The 22,066-nt window shown below is 47.0% G+C and overlaps 2 protein-coding genes across 2 annotated transcripts in view; one reads left to right on the top strand and one right to left on the bottom strand.

Moving 5' to 3' along the window:
• Positions 1-9,941, top strand: part of LOC134957484 (E3 ubiquitin/ISG15 ligase TRIM25-like) — a 28,028-nt gene extending 18,087 nt beyond the window's left edge. The window contains exon 2 of the mRNA XM_063939451.1: positions 7,783-9,941. Coding sequence (XP_063795521.1) covers positions 7,785-9,539 — 1,755 coding nt within the window. The 5' untranslated portion in view covers positions 7,783-7,784 and the 3' untranslated portion in view covers positions 9,540-9,941. The remainder of the gene's footprint in view (positions 1-7,782) is intronic.
• BEST4 (bestrophin 4) overlaps positions 1-22,066 on the bottom strand; it is a 203,935-nt gene that overhangs the window by 118,230 nt on the left and 63,639 nt on the right. The window contains exon 5 of the mRNA XM_063939452.1: positions 15,683-15,826. Coding sequence (XP_063795522.1) covers positions 15,683-15,826 — 144 coding nt within the window. The remainder of the gene's footprint in view (positions 1-15,682; positions 15,827-22,066) is intronic.

The following is a 22,066-nucleotide window of genomic DNA, read 5'->3' as shown; positions in this document are numbered from 1 at the left end:
GTATTGCGCCAGGTCAAGAGACCCTAAGGCGGTAGCTGTGGACGCCCTAGTGACACCGTGGGTGTTCCAGTCGGTCTATGTATTTCCTCCTCTTCCTCTCATACCCAAGGTGTTGAGAATAATAAGAAAAAGAGGAGTGAGAACAATACTCATTGTTCCGGATTGGCCACGAAGGACCTGGTATCCGGATCTGCAGGAAATTCTCACAGAAGATCCGTGGCCTCTTCCTCTAAGACAGGACCTGTTGCAACAGGGTCCCTGTCTGTTCAAAGACTTACCGCGGCTGCGTTTGACGGCATGGCGGTTGAACGCCGGATCCTAGCGGAAAAAGGTATTCCGGATGAGGTCATTCCTACTCTAATAAAGGCTAGGTAGGACGTGACATCTAAACATTATCACCGAATATGGAGAAAATATGTTTCTTGGTGTGAGGCCAGGAATGCTCCTACGGAAGAATTCCATCTAGGCCGTTTTATTTTATTATTATTATTATTATTATTTATTTATTAACAGCTTCTTATATAGCGCAGCAAATTCCGTTGCGCTTTACAATTTGAAATAACAATAACAAAATGGGTGATAACAAACAGTCATAGAGGTAGGAAGACCCTGCTCGCAAGCTTACAATCTATAGGGAAATAGCACCTTTCCTTATGTACACATGCCTATCTATTGCATAGAATGAGAAGACATGTGAGGATATGTGTGGACTGTACAGAGTGGATGCAATTTGATAGGAAGGTTTATGAAAGTTATGTGGGCGGTTCTGGAATTTGGTATGCTTGCCTGAAGAGGTGAGTTTTCAGGGAACGCTTGAAGGTTTGGAGACTAGAGGAGAGTCTTATTGTGTGTGGTAGGGCATTCCACAGAGTGGGTGCAGCCCGATGAAAGTCCTGCAATCGTGAGTGGGAGCGAGTAATGAGTGTGGATGAGACGCAGGTCTTGTGAAGAGCGAAGAGGTCGGGTTGGGAGATATTTTGAGATAAGCGAAGTGATGTACGTTGGTGTAGTTTGGTTAATGGCCTTGTGTGTGAGTAAAAGTATTTTATATTGAATGCGGTAGAGTACAGGTAACCAATGGAAGGACTGACAGAGTGGATCTGCAGACGATGAACGTCTAGCGAGGAAGATAAGCCTCGCCGCTGCATTCAGAATGGATTGTAGTGGTGAGAGTCTCGTTTTGGGAAGACCAGTTAGGAGACTATTGCAATAATCAATGCGGGAGATAATGAGAGCGTGGATTAGAGTTTTAGCAGTGTCTTGTGTAAGGTATGGTCGTATTTTGGATATATTTTTTAGATGCATGTAACATGATCTTGAGACAGATTGAATGTGGGGAACAAAGGACAGATCAGAGTCAAGGATGACACCTAGGCAGCGAGCTTGTGGGGTAGGGTAGATAGTCGAGTTTTCAACAGTGCTAGAGATATCAGGTTGGTACCTACTATTGGCCGGTGGAAATATAATTAACTCTGTCTTTAAAATATTCAGTTTGAGGTGGCGAGATGTCATCCAGGATGAAATGGCAGAAAGGCATTCAGTGACACGGTCCAGTACAGATAGGGACAAGTCAGGTGAGGATAGGTAGATTTGAGTATCATCTGCGTACAGATGATACTGAAAACCAAAAGAGCTGATTAGTTTACCAAGAGATGAGGTATAGATAGAGAAAAGCAGAGGACCGAAGACTGAGCCTTGCGGTACTCCAACTGAAAGAGGTAGCGAAGAGGAGGTAGATTCAGAGAAGCGAACACTGAAGGAGCGATTAGATAGGTAGGATAGGAACCAAGAAAGGGCTGTGTCTTTAAGACCTAGGGATTGTAATGTCTGTATGAGAAGAGAGTGGTCTACAGTGTCAAATGCAGCAGATAGATCTAGAAGAATAAGTAGTGAGTAATGGCCTTTAGACTTCTAGAAGAATAAGTAGTGAGTAATGGCCTTTAGGAAGTTTTCTTCACTTCCTACAAACTGGAGTGAATTTGGGCCTAAAATTAGGCTCCATTAATGTTCAGATTTCGGCCTTACCCATTTTCTTTCAAAAGGAATTGGCCTCTACCTGAAGTACAGACTTTTGTGAAGGGAGTACTGCATATTCAGCCTCCTTTTGTACCTCCGGTGGCGCCTTGGGACCTTAACGTGGTGTTAAGTTTCCTTAAGTCACATTGGTTTGAACCACTTAAAACGGTGGAGTTGAAATATCTCACTTGGAAGGTGGTCATGTTGTTAGCCTTAGCTTCGGCTAGGCGAGTTTCGGAATTAGCGGCTTTATCACATAAAAGCCCCTATCTGATTTTCCATATGGATAGAGCGGAATTGCGGACCCGTCCTTAATTCCTACCTAAGGTGGTCTCATCCTTTCATATGAACCAACCTATTGTCGTGCCTGTGGCTACACGTGACTTGGAGGATTCCGAGTCCCTTGATGCGGTCAGGGCTTTAAAAATTTACGTGGCCAGAACGGCTAGGATCAGAAAAACAGAAGCACTGTTTGTCCTGTATGCAGCCAACAAGGTTGGCGGCCCTGCTTCAAAGCAGACTATTGCTTGCTGGATCTGTAACACGATTCAGCAGGCGCATTCTACGGCAGGATTGCCGTTACCAAAATCGGTTAAGGCCCATTCCACTAGGAAGGTGGGCTCGTCTTGGGCGGCTGCCCGAGGGGTCTCGGCACTACAGCTGTGCCGAGCTGCTACTTGGTCGGGGTCAAACACCTTTGCAAAGTTCTATAAGTTTGATACCCTGGCTGAGGAGGACCTCCTGTTTGCTCAATCGGTGCTGCAGAGTCATCCGCACTCTCCCGTCCGTTTGGGAGCTTTGGTATAATCCCCATGGTCCTTACGGAGTCCCAGCATCCTCTAGGACGTTAGAGAAAATAAGATTTTAAACTTACCGTTAAATCTTTTTCTCGTAGTCCGTAGAGGATGCTGGGCGCCCGTCCCAAGTGCGGACTACTTCTGCAAGACTTGTATATAGTTATTGCTTACATAAGGGTTATGTTATAGTTTCATCGGTTTTGGACCGATGATATGTTGTTTTTCATACTGTTAACTAGATAGTATATCACAAGTTATACGGTGTGATTGGTGTGGCTGGTATGAATCTTGCCCTTAGATTAACAAAAATCCTTTCCTCGTACTGTCCGTCTCCTCTGGGCACAGTTTCTCTAACTGAGGTCTGGAGGAGGGGCATAGAGGGAGGAGCCAGTGCACACCCAGATCCAAAGTCTTTCTTAAAGTGCCCATGTCTCCTGCGTAGCCCGTCTATCCCCATGGTCCTTACGGAGTCCCAGCATCCTCTACGGACCACGAGAAAAAGATTTACCAGTAGGGTTAAAATCTTATTTTTGGTGTCGTTTTCTTCGTAAAGTGATGGGGAACCCCAATTAGTGCACCGTGTACCCACGCATGGCTCGCTTCGCTCGCCATGCTTCGGGCAAGGTGCCTCGCTCCGCTACCACTGCGCTCGGCACAGTTTACTATTCCCAAAAATAAATAAAAAAATGTGAAAAACTCATTTTGACCTGGTGACCTAGTACATGTCGACCTAATTACCCTGTCGACCTAGTGATCCTGTCGACCTAATGCATGTCGACCAACAGTGGTCGACCTAAGTGGTGTCGACCTAATGACCTCGTTGAAAGAACTGGCAGATCGCAAGCTTGACACTACTCTCAAGTCCATATACATGGCTTCAGGAGCGATACTGCGGCCTACTATTGCATGTGCATGGATTTCTATAGCTATAGCAAAGTGGTCAGGCACATTACTAGAAGACTTGGCTACGATGGATAAAGGTGACGTTGAATTGTTTTTACGTAACATACAGGATTCTGCAGGAATTATGGTGGAATCCATGAAGGACCTGGTTTCTATGGCTGCGGGGATCTCCTCCATGTCCGTCTAGGCTCGCAGGGGTCTCTGGCTGCGCCAATGGTCTGCGGACGCGGAGTCCAGGAGAAGTGTGGAGAACCTACCCTACACAGGTCAGGCTCTTTTTGGGGAGGCGCTGGATGCGTGGATTTCCACGGCAACCGCGGGTAAGTCTCCTTTTCTTCCCTCAGCTGCACCGGCTACGAAGAAACCCTTTTCTCCCAATACGTCACAGCCCTTTCGGACCACTCGGACTAGAAAGAACAAGCCGTCTAACACCTTCTTTAGAGGAGGTCGTGCCAAATCCAAAAAACCTGCACCTGCAGGTTCCCAGGACCAGAAGTCTGCTTCTGGTGCCTCAAAATCCTCAGCATGACGGTGGACCGCACAGCCTGGAGGACGGTCAGGTGTGAGCAAGACTCAGGCGTTTCAACCACGTCTGGGTGTCGTCCGGCCTGGATTCCTGGGTACAGGATATTGTGTCCCAGGGGTGCAGGCTGGAGTTTCAAGCTCTTCCACCTCACCGATTCTTCAAATCAGGCTTGCCAGCTTTGTTGACAGACAGAGCTATCCTGCAGGAAGCTATTCGAAAATTGGAAATGTCAGAAGTCATTGTTCTAGTTCCACCTCATCAGTAAAACAAGGGTTACTATTCCAACCTTTTTGTGTTACCGAAGCCGGATGGTTCGGTCAGGCCAATTTTGAACTTGAAATCGTTAAACCCTTATCTAAGGGAGTTCAAATTCAAAATGGAGTCTCTGAGGGCGGTGATCTCCGGTCTGGAGGAGGGGGAGTTTCTGGTGTCCCTGGACATCAAGGATGCGTACCTCCACATTCCCATTCGGTCGCCGCATTAGGCTTATCTCAGGTTTGCATTGTTAGAAGATCACTATCAGTTTCAAGCACTGCCATTCGGTCTCTCTACAGCACGAGGGTCTTCACCAAGGTGATGGCGGAGATGATGGTTCTCCTCCGCAAGCAGGGGGTGAACATAATTCCATATCTGGACGATCTGCTGATCAAGGCATTGTCCAGGGAGAAGTTGTTAAGGTCCATTGCTCTCACGACTCATCTGCTCAGGGAGCACGGTTGGGTCCTGAACCTTCCAAAGTCTCATCTGGAGCCAACAAGGAGGCTGTCTTTCCAGGGGATGATCCTCGACACGGAGGTGCAGAGGGTGTTTCTACCGGTGGAGAAAGCGTTGGTGATACAGACAATGGTCCGGGATGTCTTGAAGCCTGCCCGGGTATCGGTTCATCAGTGCATTCACCTACTGGAGAAGATGGTTGCCTCCTACGAGGCTCTACAGTACGGAAGGTTTCATGCTCGGTCCTTTCAGCTGGATCTCCTGGACCAGTGGTCGGGATCTCACCTACACATGCACCAGAGGATACGTCTGTCGCCGAACTTCCGGAGGGCCGCAGGTTCGTGGTTCAGGACTGGATCCTTCTAACCACGGATGCAAGTCTAAGAGGTTGGGGAGCAGTCACTCAAGGGGAAACCTTCCAAGGAAGGTGGTCAAGTCAGGAATCCCTTCTTCCAATAAACATCCTGGAGCTAAGAGCTGTGTACAACGGTCTTCTTCAAGCAGCGCACCTTCTTCAGGATCAGGCTGTTCAGGTGCAGTCTGACAACGTAACCACAGTGGCCTACATAAACCGACAAGGCGGAACGAAGAGCAGAGCTGCAATGTCAGAGGTGACAAGAATCCTCCTCTGGGCAGAAAGGCACGCCGTGACGATGTCAGCAATCTTTATTCCGGGAGTGGACAACTGGGAAGCGGACTACCTCAGCAGACACGAACTCCATCCGGGAGGGTGGGCCTCCACCCGGATGTGTTGGGGGAAGCAACAAGTCGATGGGGGAGCCTCACATAGACATGATGGCCTCCCGCCTCAACAGGAAGCTAAGGAGGTACTGTTCCAGGTCGATAGATCCACAGGCAGTGGCGGACGCACTGGTGACACCGTGGGTGTTCAAGTCAGTGTATGTGTTCCCTCCACTTCCTCTCATTCCAAGAATCTTAAAGCTTGTCAAAAGAACAGGGGTTCAGGCGATCCTCATTGCTCCGTACTGGCCAAGGAGGGCTTGGTACGCGGATCTGCTGGATCTACTATTGGTAGATCCAAGGCCTCTACCTCTTCGGGAGGATCTTCTGCAACAGGGGCTGTTCGCTTATCAAGACTTACTGCGGCTACGTTTGACAGCATGGCGGTTGAGCGCCAGATCTTAGCTCTGAAGGGTATTCCGAGCGCAGTTATTCCTACCCTGATACAGGCTAGGAAGGGAGTAACGTCTAAACATTAACATCGAATTTGGAAAAAGTATGTGTCTTGGTGTGAATCCAAGAAGTTTCCTGCGGTGGAGTTTCAACTTGGACGGTTTCTCCTTTTCCTGCAAGCAGGTGTGGATATGGGCCTGAGATTGGGATCCCTCATGGTCCAGATTTCGGCTTTATCCATTTTCTTCCAGAAACAATTGTCTGCCCTCCCTGAGGTTCAGACTTTTCTGAAAGGGGTTCTGCACATCCAGCCTCCCTTTGTGGCGCTGACGGCACCCTGGGATCTTGACGTGGTGTTGCATTTCCTGCAATCGGATTGGTTTGAGCCTTTACAGGAGGCTAAGGTCAAGTTTCTCACGTGGAAGGCTGTCACCTTGTTGTCCTTGGCTTCTGCGCGACGTGTGCGGAATTGGGGGCCTTGTCCTGTAAAACTCCCTATCTGGTCTTCCATGAAGATAGGGCGGAACTCAGGATGCGTCAACAGTTCTTTTCAAAGGTTGTGTCGGCTTTTCACATCATCCAACCTATTTTGGTGCTAGTGGCTACTGACTCCTCAATTGCTTCAAAGTCTTTGGATGTTGTGATGGCTTTAAAGATCTATGTGAAGAAGACTGCTCGTCACAGACAATCGGACTTTCTGATTGTCCTGTATGATCCCAAGAAACTTGGGTGTCCTGCTTCTAAGCAGACGATTTCTCGCTGGATCAGGTTCACTATCCAGCATGCATATTCTACGGCAGGCTTGCCGTGTTCAAAATCTGTTAAGGCCCACTCTACTCGTAAGGTGGGTTCTTCCTGGGTGGCTGTCCGGGGTGTCTCGGTTTTGCAGCTTTGCCGAGCAGCTACTTGGTCTGGGTCGAACACGTTTGCTAAGTTTTACAAGTTCGATACTTCGGCCTCTGAGGACCTCAAGTTTGGTCAAGCAGTTCTACATGAGCCTGCGCGCTCTCCCTCCCATTCTGGGAGCTTTGGTACATCCCCATGGTACTAATGTGGACCCCAGCATCCTCTAGGACGTAAGAGAACATAGGATTTTAATTACCTACCGGTAAATCCTTTTCTCGTAGTCCTGCAGTGTTTCTTTGTTCATTAACTGCCTGGTTCCTAGGAAAAGTTCTGTGTTTCCTTACTGGTTTCAGTACTGTTTCAGCTGTTGCTGAGTTTCCGGCTTGTTCGCCGGGTTTGCCTTGTTTGTGTGAGCTGGTATGAATCACGCCACTATCTGTGTTATGTCCTTCTCTCGAAGTATGTCGTCTCCTTGGGCAAAGTTTCTAGACTGAGACTGGTAGGAGGGGCATAGAGGGAGGAGCCAGCCCACACTGTTAAACTCTTAACGTGCCAATGGCTCCTGGTGGACCCGTCTATACCCCATGGTACTAATATGGACCCCAGCATCCTCTACGGACTACAAGAAAAGAATTTACCGGTAGGTAATTAAAATCCTATTTTTGGGTGTACATGGGTTTGAATCAGCCGGGCAAAGGAGGCGACATGGGCTTCCTTTGCAGGCATTTAAATGCAGCGGCAATGACAATTCACCCCCTTTGCCAGTAATTGAATTCCCTCCCATATGAGTCAACTAATTTCTGAGTGTCAGAGACTTTCACTTTAATCTCTCTCTTCTGCTACCAGCGATGGCTTCTGCTGATCTGAGACGGGAGCTGGACTGTTCCATCTGCCTGAACATTTATACAGATCCTGTAACCCTGAAATGTGGGCACAACTTCTGCCGAGTCTGTATTGATCATGTGCTGGATACACAGGGGGGGTCTGGAGTTTTCACCTGTCCAGAATGCAGAGCGGAGTATCCGGATCGTCCTCCCCTGGAGAGAAACAGAAAGCTCTGCAATATTGCAGAACGTGTACGCTCCATTCCAGAGGAGGGAACTGGGGTGTTCTGCACTTATTGTGTCCACTCTCAAGTATCTGTTCTTAAAACCTGTCTGAAGTGTGAAGCTTCTCTCTGTGATATACATTGGAGGACACACAACAAGTCAGCAGAACATGTGTTGGTTGATCCCACCACTTCCTTGGAGAAAAGAATATGCTCCATCCATAAAGAGATCTTGAAGTATTTCTGCACTGAAGACGCTGTCTGCATCTGTGTGTCCTGCAGTTTGGCTGGAGAGCACCGGGGACACCTAGTGGAGATGCTGGGTGAGGCCTCCGAGAAGAAGAAGGAGAAATTGGGAAATGTTCTGCAGAAACTGACCACAAAGAGAGAGGAGACTGAGAAAAGTATCCACAGTCTGCAGGAGTGCATGAGAGAAGATCAGGGAAAAGCAGCTGGTTTAACAGAGACAATAACTGCCCTGATTAGAGAGATCAGGTTCCAGCTGGAGGACCTAGAGAAGAGAGTCCTGTATGAGATCTCAAGACAGGAAAAACGCGTTTCACTTTCCGTGTTTGAACTGATCCAGCAGCTGGAACTAAATAAGGATGAGATGGCCAGGAAGATGCGTCACATTGAGGAGCTGTGTAACATGTCTGATCCAATGACTGTTTTACAGGAACCAGGCACAGATGACTTGTGTGATACAGAGGAGCTGTGTTGCATGACTGATCCAAAGACTATTGTCCAAAAACAGGATAGGGAAAAGGAGGAGGAGGAGGAGGAGGTGCTGGAGGGGGGCACTGAGGAGAACGAGGAGGAGAGGGGGAATGAGGAGAATGAGGAGCGGGATAATGAGGAGGAGGAGGGGGATACTGAGGAGGGTGAGAAACATAATGAGCATGTCCATAAAGTAGGAGATCTGGATGTGGGTCTTATCTTGGGGAAATTACAAACATTATCTGATATAATAACAGGTATAAACGTATGCTTCTATGTGCAGAAACCAGAAGACATATCACTGGATGTAAACACAGCGGGTAATTATATACTTATATCTGGTGACATGAAAACTGTATCCACGTCTTCAATAGAACAGAATCATCCAGAGACACCAGAGAGATTTCAGGATCATTCTCAGGTATTAAGCACCAGGAGATTCTCCTCTGGGCGACATTACTGGGATGTGGATGTCAGTAAATCAATTTTTTGGAGTGTGGGGATGTGTTATCCCAGTACAGAAAGAATAGGAGATCAATCAGAAATTGGATATAACAACAAGTCTTGGTGCTTGGATAGGACTGATAATGAGTATTCAGTGATACATGATAGTGAAAAGATCCCGTTATCTGACAGTATTCCCTATGATAGAGTGAGGATGTATCTGGATTATGAGGCTGGACAGCTGTCCTTTTATTCTCTGTGCGACATGATCCGACACTTACACACAGTCACTGCCACCTTCACTGAGCCCCTTCAAGTTATATTAGGTGTGTGGGAAGAGGGTTCTATAAAGATATCGGTGGAAAATCTGGAGCTGTCAGGGAGGGGAATCTGATTGGTAGAATATTTAGTGCATAGAATGATGCAGTAGTTACAGTAATTTATATGTATATGAAGACAGTGAGCCTGGCTGAGGCGTAACTGTGGGAGGCAATGGAGTCGGTTGCCGCTGGGCTCCTGCTCTTAGGGGAGGCACCTCTCCTCCTGTTCCGTGTTCAGCGACACAATTCAATTAATTGACAGCCGCCGCTATCTCTTCTGTGGCCGACTCCTCTCTTCCACCTTACAGGTCACGCTCTTTATTATAGATGCACATTTTAAAAGTGTCATACCCAGGATTTGAACCCACAACCTATTACACTGGAAGCAGGCACCTTACTGATAGAGATATTTGCTCCTGTATATGAAGCATGAGAATTCTAACTAAATGAAGTTATATGTAAGTGTCAGAGAAGTTACTTCATATAGTTAGAATTCTCATGCTTACTATACAGGAGCAAATAGCCCCATCAGTAAGGTGCATGCTTCCAGTGTCATGGGTTCTAATCCTGGGTATGACACTTGTGAAATAATTGTCAGAGAAATAATCTTAGTTATATTTATCTTGCCTCTGGGCAACTGGGACGAATTTACGCCACTGGAGCCTGGTACAAAGAATTGATGTATAATCTTGTGGACACTGCAAGTTGTGTATTCAGTGTTCCAGCAGCTGCTTTTCATGTTCGATATTATCTGTTCTTTCTATTCCTGACATTGCAAATACACATCGTTCATAAAGTAATTTGTACATAGAGCAATATTTCTATGTAATTCTAAAAGTCCAATGAGTATTCTTCAGTTATTTGTTAGTGATGTAGTTAATAAAGGTCACAAAATGTTCCTGTAATCTTGCATTATTGTTTTGGTAGCTGTCAATTGCGTTATCATGGCACTGCGCAGTGGGGGGTAGTCCATGATGATGTGATATGTAGATAATTGCGTCATCGTGGTCTCGCCAAGATTATTGGGGATGGGACGGGGATCTAGGAGAACCCTGCCTAAATGTGTCGGTCTACTGGACATAACCAGAGAGGAGGCAAGTATGTGATACCAGTGACCGCACTGATGAAACTGCGTCTCCCGTCATTCTGCTTCTACTCTAACCCCTGATGCAGCAACATTTTATGTTTGACATTAACATAGAGTTCGGGTTTCCAGCTCAGCCATAGAAAATCGGACTCTGATCTCTATCGTGAACGGATCAGTCATATAAATCAGCATTTGTTTAAAATGTTAATGGAAGTTTCCCTTTGCTGTTGCTGTTCATCATTTAATAGATAGATTTTAGGCTGTGAGATAATTCTGTGTGTTCACAGTGCTGTAAAAGTAGCACACAAAGGTGGATGTAACACTAGTGATGTCACAAGGAATACACCTGTAACACTAGTGATGTCACAAGGAATATACATGTAACACTAGTGATGTCACAAGGAATATACATGTAACACTAGTGATGTCACAAGGAATATACATGTAACACTAGTGATGTCACAAGGAATATACATGTAACACTAGTGATGTCACAAGGAAGATAAATGTAACTTTAGTGATGTCACAAGGAATACACATGTAACACTAGTGATGTCACAAGGAATATACATGTAACACTAGTGATGTCACAAGGAATACACATGTAACACTAGTGATGTCACAAGGAATATACATGTAACACTAGTGATGTCACAAGGAATATACATGCAACACTAGTGATGTCACAAGGAATATACATGTAACACTAGTGATGTCACAAGGAATATACATGTAACACTAGTGATGTCACAAGGAATATACATGTAACACTAGTGATGTCACAAGGAATATACATGTAACACTAGTGATGTCACAAGGAATATACATGTAACATTAGTGATGTCACAAGGAAGATAAATGTAACATTAGTGATGTCACAAGGAAGATAAATGTAACATTAGTGATGTCACAAGGAAGATAAATGTAACATTAGTGATGTCACAAGGAAGATAAATGTAACATTAGTGATGTCACAAGGAATACACATGTAACACTAGTGATGTCACAAGGAATATACATGTAACACTAGTGATGTCACAAGGAATACACATGTAACACTAGTGATGTCACAAGGAATATACATGTAACACTAGTGATGTCACAAGGAATATACATGTAACACTAGTGATGTCACAAGGAATATACATGTAACACTAGTGATGTCACAAGGAATATACATGTAACACTAGTGATGTCACAAGGAATATACATGTAACACTAGTGATGTCACAAGGAATATACATGTAACACTAGTGATGTCACAAGGAATATACATGTAACACTAGTGATGTCACAAGGAATATACATGTAACATTAGTGATGTCACAAGGAAGATAAATGTAACATTAGTGATGTCACAAGGAAGATAAATGTAACATTAGTGATGTCACAAGGAAGATAAATGTAACATTAGTGATGTCACGGCACGTCCCCATCTAAGTGTGTGCCAGCCGCGAATGGGCAGGTGAACAGAGAGCTGGTAAGGATGCCCTGCGAGTAGTCAGCACAGCTCTCTGTGTGGCCAGACCAGCCCAACAGGCCATTGGCCCTTCTGGCACTTACCAGAATTGACAGATGGCATGTCCGGCTCTGGTGCTAGGTGTGTGCCGCCTGGAGCTCATTCGCTGGACCGCATGCAGTAGGGAAGAACCACACTTTATTATCTAATATTAAAGCCTACATTACAACAAAACTGTGTTTTCTGTAATACAAAAGAGAAAAAAAGTCTCCCCATAGTCGTTTCTGTCTGTCATTATCATTAATGTATAGAAACCATAAGAGATCCTGGACCTTATACAAATGTCCTGTAGGAGTCATTACAGTATCACCTACCACAGGCTTTCCCAACCACGGTCCTCAAGGCACACCTACAGTGCAGGTTTTAGTGATATCCAGGCTGCAGCACAGATGGTTAAATCAAAATAACTGAGCTACTAATTAAGTGACTGTGCTGAAGCCTGGATATCACTAAAACCTGCACTGTTATACCCCTTTCACATCGCACTAAAAACCCGGTATCGACACGGCATATTGCCGTGTCGAAACGGGTCCGTGTGCGATGTGAAAGGTCCTTTGGTGAATTAGCGGGTCGCCTGACCCGGTAATTCAACCCTGTAAAAAAGAAGGGTTATTACCGGGTTGATTACCGGGTCAGGCGCAGTGTGAATGGGAGCCGTTCCGATGCGACACGGCTCCCATTCACAGCATAGGCAGAGGCGGCGCAGGAGATGAGCTCATCTCCCGGCGCCGCCTCCACCCTCACCCCTGTTGCTGCTGCGCCCTCCGCTGCTATGGCAACCGACCTGGTATATTGCCGAGTCGGAAAGCCAGCAACGGAGCGCAAATGCCGGATCCCACCCGGTAAGTACACGTTTCTCTTACCGGGTAGGATCCGGCATTTGCAATCTGAATGCAGCATTAGTGTGCCTTGAGGACCGTGGTTGGAAATGCCTGACCTACCACATCCAGAAACAAAGGAGTCTATTTACTTAGCCTTGGAGAGAGATAAAATACCAGCCAATCAGCTCCTAACTGACATGTCACGTGCTGGGTTTGAAAAATGACAGGAGCGGATTGGCTGGTACCTTATCTCCGTCGACTTTATCTCCATCCAAGGCTTAGTAAATAGACCCCTGAGTACATAGATCCCTAAAAATCTTTTTCTAGCTCTGTGAGTAGAATCTGGGGATGAAACTCCCTGGTACACCATCCATCGTGTGATATGTTCTGGCATTTGCCAGGAGTGCCAGATGGCCAGTCCGGGCCTGGCTTTGGGGTAGGCTGGTAACCCATCACTAGAAAGTGTGTTCATAGACATAGGGGTAAATTTACTAAAATTCGTATTTGTGTCGATTTGGAGGGAGATTAAACACGAATGACATCGAATGTGTGAATTTGCAACTTTTTGAATTTTTTATGCCACATTTACTAAGCTGTTGTATTCTGCATTTTCGTTTTTTCCTATGTCGATGTCATTCGTAATTTCGGCCAGTGTTTTACGGGAGTGAATAGTAAAACATTGCCGACATTAACACAATGAATCTCGGCCGGATCTGTGAGATCCGTGCAGGGCTTCATTGTGCACCTTTAAAAAAAAAAAAATGAAAGTGTTAAAAATCTAGAAAAAAAATGCGTGGGGTCCCCACTCCTAAGCAAAACCAGCCTCGGGCTCTTTGAGCCGGTCCTGGTTGAAAAAATTATGGGAAAAAATTGACAGGGGTTCCCCCATATTTGATCAACCAGCACCGGGCTCTGCGCCTGGTCCTGGTGCCAAAAATACGGGGGACAAAAAGCGTAGGGGTCCCCCGTATTTTTAACACCAGCACCGGGCTCCACTAGTCAGAGAGATAATGCCACAGCCGGGGGACACTTTTATATAGGTCCCTGCGGCCCTGGCATTAAATCACTAACTAGTCACCCCTGGCCGGGGTACCCTGGAGGAGTGGGGACCCCTTAAATCAAGGGGTCCCCCCCCTCCAGCCACCCAAGGGCCAGGGGTGAAGGCCGAGGCTGTCCCCCCCATCCAAGGGCGGCGGATGGGGGGCTGATAGCCAAGTGTAAAAAAAGAATATTGTTTTTTGTAGCAGTACTACAAGTCCCAGCAAGCCTCCCCCGCAAGCTGTTACTTGGAGAACCACAAGTACCAGCATGCAGTGGAAAAACGGGCCCACTGGTACCTGTAGTAGTACTACTACAAAAAAAGTACCCAACAAAACACAGAACACACACACCGTGATAGTAAAACTTTATTACATACATGCACACCTACATACATACATACTTACCTATGTTCACACGAGGGTCGGTCCACTTCTCCATGTAGAATCCACGGGGTACCTGTGAATAAAATTATACTCACACAATCCAGTGTAGATCGGACCTCTTCTACTTGTAATCCACGTACTTGCTAAAAAAACAAACCGAAAAACCCGAACCACGCACTGAAAGGGGCCCCATGTTTACACATGGGACCCCTTTCCCCGACTGCCGGGACCCCCCGTGACTCCTGTCAAAGAGGTGCCCTTCAGCCAATCAGGGAACGCCACGTCGTGGCACTCTCCTGATTGGCTGTGCGCTCCTGAGCTGTCAGTCAGGCTGCGCACGGCAGAGATACAATCCAATGGTGGGAACTTTGCGGTCAGCGGTTGACCGTGAGTAACCTCAACCGCTGGACGGGAATCCATTAGCTGCCCTGTTTCTCTGTTTGTGAGAGGGCGGGCCTAATGATGACAAGCACTTGGACTCACCCATCAGCAGCCACATCTCCCTTGACATAAACTGGGTGCGGGAGATGGGGCTTCAGTTGGGACCTATGGACACTAGGGGGATCTATTACCACTGGGGGTATTGCCAAAGGGGCGGAGCTATTGCCACAGTATGTGATGGGGGTACTGTTACAATGGACACATTTTTATTTTTCACTAAAATATTAATTAATTTGTTAAAAAGAAGTCCTTGGGGCATATGTAACAGGGTCCGAGTCTGCTGGAGGTACAGAATGCCGGCCGATCTTGGATGTTTTGTTAAAGGTGCAATCATTTACAAGGCTAATGCCTTGTAAATGATTGCTCCTTTAAAGAAAACGTCCAAGATTGGCCGGCATTCTGCACGTCCGCCAAACCCGGACCCTATTGCACATGCCCCCTTCACTTAGTTAAATGGAAGAAAAAAAACTTACAATGTTTGATAGTTTTTGAGAAATATAATCACCAGTTAAGTGAGTAAATGTCGACATGTTCAAAAAGTCGACACCTTACTCCTTACTGAATAAGACCCTCAATCAGAATTTGTTCTGTTTATATTAATTCACCAATGAACAAGGGTACTTCCACATCTGTGCTTTACTCAGTACTTATTTATTCTGTCATTTTCCATGCGGCCACTGGGGGCACTATTCCACTGACAAACATACCATGTAGCAGCTGCCTCTCCTCTGTATACCACTATCCAGAGCTTAGTTGCTTAGATCTATGCATTTTACAAAATATCTATGGGAAATTAAAGCTAAAGAAAAAACATCATTTAGAGATACACCCGACTTCCCTGTAATTTCTGACTCTCCATGTAATGTTGACTATGTATCCTACCATGATAACAGCAAGAGCCCCGGATATAGAAATTGCAACCAACCTTCAGCCAACCGGAATAGAAGAAGAACTGTAGCAAAGTGAAAATCGGAACGTACATATCCAGGTCCTCCTTATCCTTATCATCCACAAACTGGCGCCCAATGATGCAGGAGGCAAAGAATGAATACACCGCGATTGTCACCACCTGCGGGAGCACAACACTGCTCTGAGTTCTGCAATTTACAGCTGATTAACAGACAACAACACGCAGCTCCAAACCTACAACTCCTATCAGGTTATCTGCTGCCTGGTTGAGCCTGATGGAAGCTGTAGGTCGGTGTTCTCCCTGTGTTCTTGTGGGTTTCCTGCTGCAGTCCAGAGACAAACTGGGAGGTTAAATAGATGTAGTGTGTATCTGAGGGATGGATGTGTCTGAATTCAAAACTCAGTAGATATGCAGAATATATATATACAGTATAAATAAACTAATATAAAGACTTTGAACGGTGTGATCTTCATGAAATCACTTGGTCATCCTCAATTGTATATTTATTTAGTTAGTTATCACCATACGTCAAAACTAAGCAAAATTCTGATTCTGTACAAAGTTACTTTATAATGAGAATGGATTTTCTGAATTCCTGGCATCTAGATGAACAGGAACTAGTAGTCCAAGGAGGGCTCATTGCCACCTGAGAGCTAAGGGCATGAATATGCTGTAGGGCTGCTTTAGAGTATGTCAATTTTTGTGATGTGAAAATGCGTCTGTATTTAGATAGGTGCATATTTTAGACCAGTGCGCCTTTCCCCCGCAGAGGTGAAACAAGGGGTGGTATTCAGTATGCCGGCTGTTGGGCTCCCGGCGCTCAGTATACCGGCGCCGGAATCCCGACACCCGGCATACCGACACCTATTCTCCCTCTTGGGGGCCACCATGCCCGCAGCATGGCGAGTGCGAGCCCGCAAGAGGCTCATTTGCGCTATCCCCTGCTGTTGGCATGCCGGCGGTCGGGATTTCGGCGCTGGTATGCTGGACGCTGGGAACCCGGTCACCGGCAAACCATACTACATCCGAAACAAGGATAGGCAAGTGTTAGCTGAGCACACTGAGTAAATGTCCCTCAGACATTGGTGTTTCTATAATGGGTACAATGTGTGGTGCACACGGGCCCCTGGGTCCAGGGGGGGCCCACACCGCACACATTGCACCCATTTAAATACTTACCTTACCGGTGTCCAGTGGCGGGCGCAGCGTTCGTGGCGGAAATCGCAGCCAAAATGGCCGCCGCACATGTGCGGTAGCCAAATTGGTCTCCGGATCATGACGGGCGCCATGTTTCCGGAGACCTGCGCATGGGCAGTAGACTCCGGCACATTGCCGGAGTCTACAGCGCCGTTCAGAGGAGGGGGCCCACCCGGAGGTGCACACGGGCCCCCTACTCTGTATAAAATGCCCCTGTCCTCAAAGACGCAATATAATTATACGTGGACGCAATGGAATATACACCTTTATCTCTGAGGTACAAAGATACTAGGGTGAAACGCGTAGGAGATGACACACAAACCAGGTCACAACTTTGGCATAACTCAATTGATATTTTGACTAAAGCAAAAAAACAACAACAACGTAACTCTAGAAACTTCATCCAACATCCATGTATTATTTACTACTCTAGTATCCTGTGTGTTATATTCAATTTTTCTCTGACGTCCTAGTGGATGCTGGGACTCCGTCAGGACCATGGGGAATAGCGGCTCCGCAGGAGACAGGGCACAAAAGTAAAAGCTTTAGGATCAGGTGGTGTGCACTGGCTCCTCCCCCTATGACCCTCCTCCAAGCCTCAGTTAGGTTTTTGTGCCCGGCCGAGAAGGGTGCAATCTAGGTGGCTCTCATAAAGAGCTGCTTAGAGTAAAAGTTTTGATAGTTTTCTTATTTTCAGTGAGTCCTGCTGGCAACAGGCTCACTGCAACGACGGACTTAGGGGAGAAGAAGTGAACTCACCTGCGTGCAGGATGGATTTGCTTCTTAGGCTACTGGATACTAGCTCCAGAGGGACGATCACAGGTACAGCCTGGATGGGTCACCGGAGCCGCGCCGCCGACCCCCTTGCAGATGCCGAAGTAAGAAGAGGTCCAGAAACCGGCGGCTGAAGGCTTTTCAGTCTTCATGAGGTAGCGCACAGCACTGCAGCTGTGCGCTATTGCTCTCAGCACACTTCACACCAACGGTCACTGAGGGTGCAGGGCGCTGGGGGGGGCGCCCTGGGCAGCAATGTTAATACCTTTTCTGGCTAAAAAGAATACATCACATATAGGGGTATATGCAATAGCGGGCGAAATCGCGGCAATTATCGCCGTTTTTTCAATTCGACCAAATTCGCCAGGTGAATTCCGGAAGGTGGCTTCCGGAATTCACCATATGCAATGAAAAACGGATTCGCCAGAGTCGCGGGCGAAAATCGGCCGATTTTGCGGATTTTACCGCGATTTTAAAAAACGGGAAAAAACGGGGAAAAACCCGAAAAAAAAATGGCGTGGGGTCCCCCCTCCAAAGCATAACCAGCCTCGGGCTCATTGAGCTGGTCCTGGTTCTAAAAATGCGGGAAAAAAATTGACAGGGGATCCCCCGTATTTTTAAAACCAGCACCGGGCTCTGCGCCTGATGCTGGTGCCAAAAATACGGGGGACAAAACGAGTAGGGGTCCCCCGTATTTTTAACACCAGCATCGGGCTCCACTAGCTGGACAGATAATGCCACAGCCGGGGGTCACTTTTATACAGTGCCCTGCGGCCGTGGCATCAAATATCCAACTAGTCACCCCTGGCCGGGGAACCCTGGGGGAATGGGGACCCCTTCAATCAAGGGGTCCCCCCCCCCAGCCACCCAAGGGCCAGGGGTGAAGCCCGAGGCTGTCCCCCCCCATCCAATGGGCTGCGGATGGGGGGGCTGATAGCCTTTGTGTTAAAAAAAAAAGATATTGTTTTTTCCATTAGTACTACAAGTCCCAGCAAGCCTCCCCTGCAAGCTGGTACTTGGAGAACCACAAGTACCAGCATGCGGGAGAAAAACGGGCCCGCTGGTACCTGTAGTTCTAATGGAAAAAAAATACCCAAATAAAAACAGGACACAGACACCGTCGACAGTAAAACTTTATTACACACTGCCGACACACACATACTTACCTATGTTCACACGCCGACATCGGTCCTCTTCTCCATGTAGAATCCCGGGGTACCTGAAAATAAAAGATCAATTATACTCACCTCAACAGGCTCCAGAGATAAATCCACGGACTTGGCAAAAAAAGAAAACGAACAACCGGACCTGCGGACCGAAAGGGGTCCCATGCTGACACATGGGACCCCTCTCCCCGAATGCCGGGACATCACGTGACTCCTGTCACTGATGTCCCTTCAGCCAATCAGGAAGCGCTACTGCCGTGGCGCTCATCTGATTGGCTGGACGCCGTCTGTACTCTGACAGCGCCTCGCACAGCTCCCTCCATTACTTTCAATGGTGGGAACTTAGCGGCTAGCGGTGGGGTCACCCGCCGGTCACCGCTGACCGGCGGGTGACCTCACCGCTAGCCGCTAAGTTCCCACCATTGAATATAATGGAGGGAGCTGTGCGATGCGCTGTCACAGCGATCAGCCAATCAGGTTAGCGCAACGAAGTTGCGCTTCCTGATTGGCTTAGAGACCTGTCAGTGACAACTGTCACTGACAGATCTTAATCGTGGATAGGTGTCCCATGTGTCAGCATGGGACACCTTTCAGTCCGTTTTTGGTGCGGGTAAATGCGCTTTCTTTTTTTGCCAAGTCCGTGGATTTATCTCTGGAGCCTGTTGAGGTGAGTATAATTGATCTTTTATTTTCAGGTACCCCGGGATTCTACATGGAGAAGAGGACCGATGTCGGCGTGTGAACATAGGTAAGTATGTGTGTGTCGGCAGTGTGTAATAAAGTTTTACTGTCGACGGTGTCTGTGTCCTGTTTTTATTTGGGTATTTTTTTCCCATTAGAACTACAGGTACCAGCGGGCCCGTTTTTCTCCCGCATGCTGGTACTTGTGGTTCTCCAAGTACCAGCTTGCAGGGGAGGCTTGCTGGGACTTGTAGTACTAATGGAAAAAACAATATCTTTTTTTTTGAACACAAAGGCTATCAGCCCCCCCATCCGCAGCCCATTGGATGGGGGGGGACAGCCTCGGGCTTCACCCCTGGCCCTTGGGTGGCTGGGGGGGGGGACCCCTTGATTGAAGGGGTCCCCATTCCCCCAGGGTTCCCCGGCCAGGGGTGACTAGTTGGATATTTGATGCCACGGCCGCAGGGCACTGTATAAAAGTGACCCCCGGCTGTGGCATTATCTGTCCAGCTAGTGGAGCCCGATGCTGGTGTTAAAAATACGGGGGACCCCTACTCGTTTTGTCCCCCGTATTTTTGGCACCAGCATCAGGCGCAGAGCCCGGTGCTGGTTTTAAAAATACGGGGGATCCCCTGTCAATTTTTTCCCCGCATTTTTAGAACCAGGACCAGCTCAATGAGCCCGAGGCTGGTTATGCTTTGGAGGGGGGACCCCACGCCATTTTTTCCCCGGATTTTACCGTTCCAGCAATAAAAAAAAATAAAAAAATAAAAATATTATTTTAAAAAATATATAAATAATATTTGTGCCTCCCCCAAAAAAAAAAAAAAAAAACCTAATCCCTTCTAATATAAATAGATCTGCTATTCCTAAAAAAAAAAACACAAAAAAAAACATGTTTAAAATTTTTTTATTTGTTTTCACCCTCCAAAGTGTGGCGGAGTGAAAATCGCGAATTTGCTGTCTAAAAGCACTGCAGGCGAATTTCCAAACTTGAATTGAATATGCTGGAGGCGAATTGCAGCATCTGTACCATTGCAGAAAAGGCGAATTCGGAAAAAGGCGAATTGAGAAAAGGCGAATTTTGACGGGCCGTTTTTTTGCGAAAAATGACTGCACTGCATAGGCGAATTGATTTTTGGAGGCGAAAACGGCCCGGAATTCGCCTATTTTGCCAATTCGCCCGCTATTGCATATACCCCATAGTCCCTGAGGCTATATGGATGTATTTCACCCCTGCCAGGTCTCAGAAAAACCGGGAGAAGAGCCCGCCGGAATAGGGGGCGGGGCCTATCTCCTCAGCACACAGCGCCATTTTCCCTCACAGAACTGCTGGTGGGAAGGCTCCCAGGCTCTCCCCTGCACTGCACTACAGAAACAGGGTTAAAACAGAGAGGGGGGGCACTTATTTGGCGATATGATTATATATTAAGATGCTATAAGGGAAAACACTTATATAAAGGTTGTCCCTGTATAATTATAGCGTTTTGGTGTGTGCTGGCAAACTCTCCCTCTGTCTCCCCAAAGGGCTAGTGGGGTCCTGTCCTCTATCAGAGCATTCCCTGTGTGTGTGCTGTGTGTCGGTACGTGTGTGTCGACATGTATGAGGACGATGTTGGTGAGGAGGCGGAGCAATTGCCTGTAATGGTGATGTCACTCTCTAGGGAGTCGACACTGGAATGGATGGCTTATTTAAGGAATTACGTGATAATGTCAACACGCTTCAAGGTCGGTTGACGACATGAGACGGCCGGCAAACAAATTAGTACCTGTCCAGGCGTCTCAAACACCGTCAGGGGCTTTAAAACCCAGTATAGTATAGGACGTCAGGCCTATAAGGACGTTGCAGTGACTAGTGTATGAAGTGGCTAGTTATTAAGTGGCAGCTAATATCAATAGCAGTGTTATACCTGTGTTAAACCGAAGGAAAACAGAAGTCAAACAAACTTACAAATTAACAAAAGGCCTGCATTACAACCTAAAAACTCTGGAACTTTATGTGGCCTCTCCTTGCCTCAAACATGAGAACACCAAGACCATGCTTACAACCTCTCTGTCTGAGAACATCAAGTCTGTCCCTGGGCCTAACCATCAAGATGAACAGGGAACTGTGGGGGAAGAGCACCAGGACCGGGATCAGCAGGGACATCCCCATTGCGTCTGAGTATGCCCCCCTCATTCTCATACCCAACCGAACTAAGATCTGATCAAAATGTTATCCCACTCCTACTTCTGCCACTAGTTACCTGCTATTGTGTTTTTTTTTTTTTTTTTCTCTCCATTGCTCGCTTCCAACCCACCATGTGTTTTCCTGTAATGTTTACCTCCACTGATTGCACACCTTTCCATTGTGCCCTACATGCAGGGTACATCATACTATTACATAAGCATCAGTTTTCCCATATATGAACTTGGCCCTTGCATGGCTCACCTCCCACAGTGTAACCTTCAAAGTGCGCCCAACATGGCTGCCCCATATGGTACACTTGTGGATGGGATGAAAAAAATACATGGACCTTGTGGTTTTGTTGGAACCCTACTCTAAACTGTAGGACTCTGAAATCACCCCCATTTTGTGTCA

The sequence above is a fragment of the Pseudophryne corroboree genome, chromosome 9 (genome assembly GCF_028390025.1).
Source record: "Pseudophryne corroboree isolate aPseCor3 chromosome 9, aPseCor3.hap2, whole genome shotgun sequence".
In the NCBI taxonomy this organism is placed as follows: domain Eukaryota; kingdom Metazoa; phylum Chordata; class Amphibia; order Anura; family Myobatrachidae; genus Pseudophryne; species Pseudophryne corroboree.
This window is presented reverse-complemented; position numbering and strand designations above follow the sequence as displayed.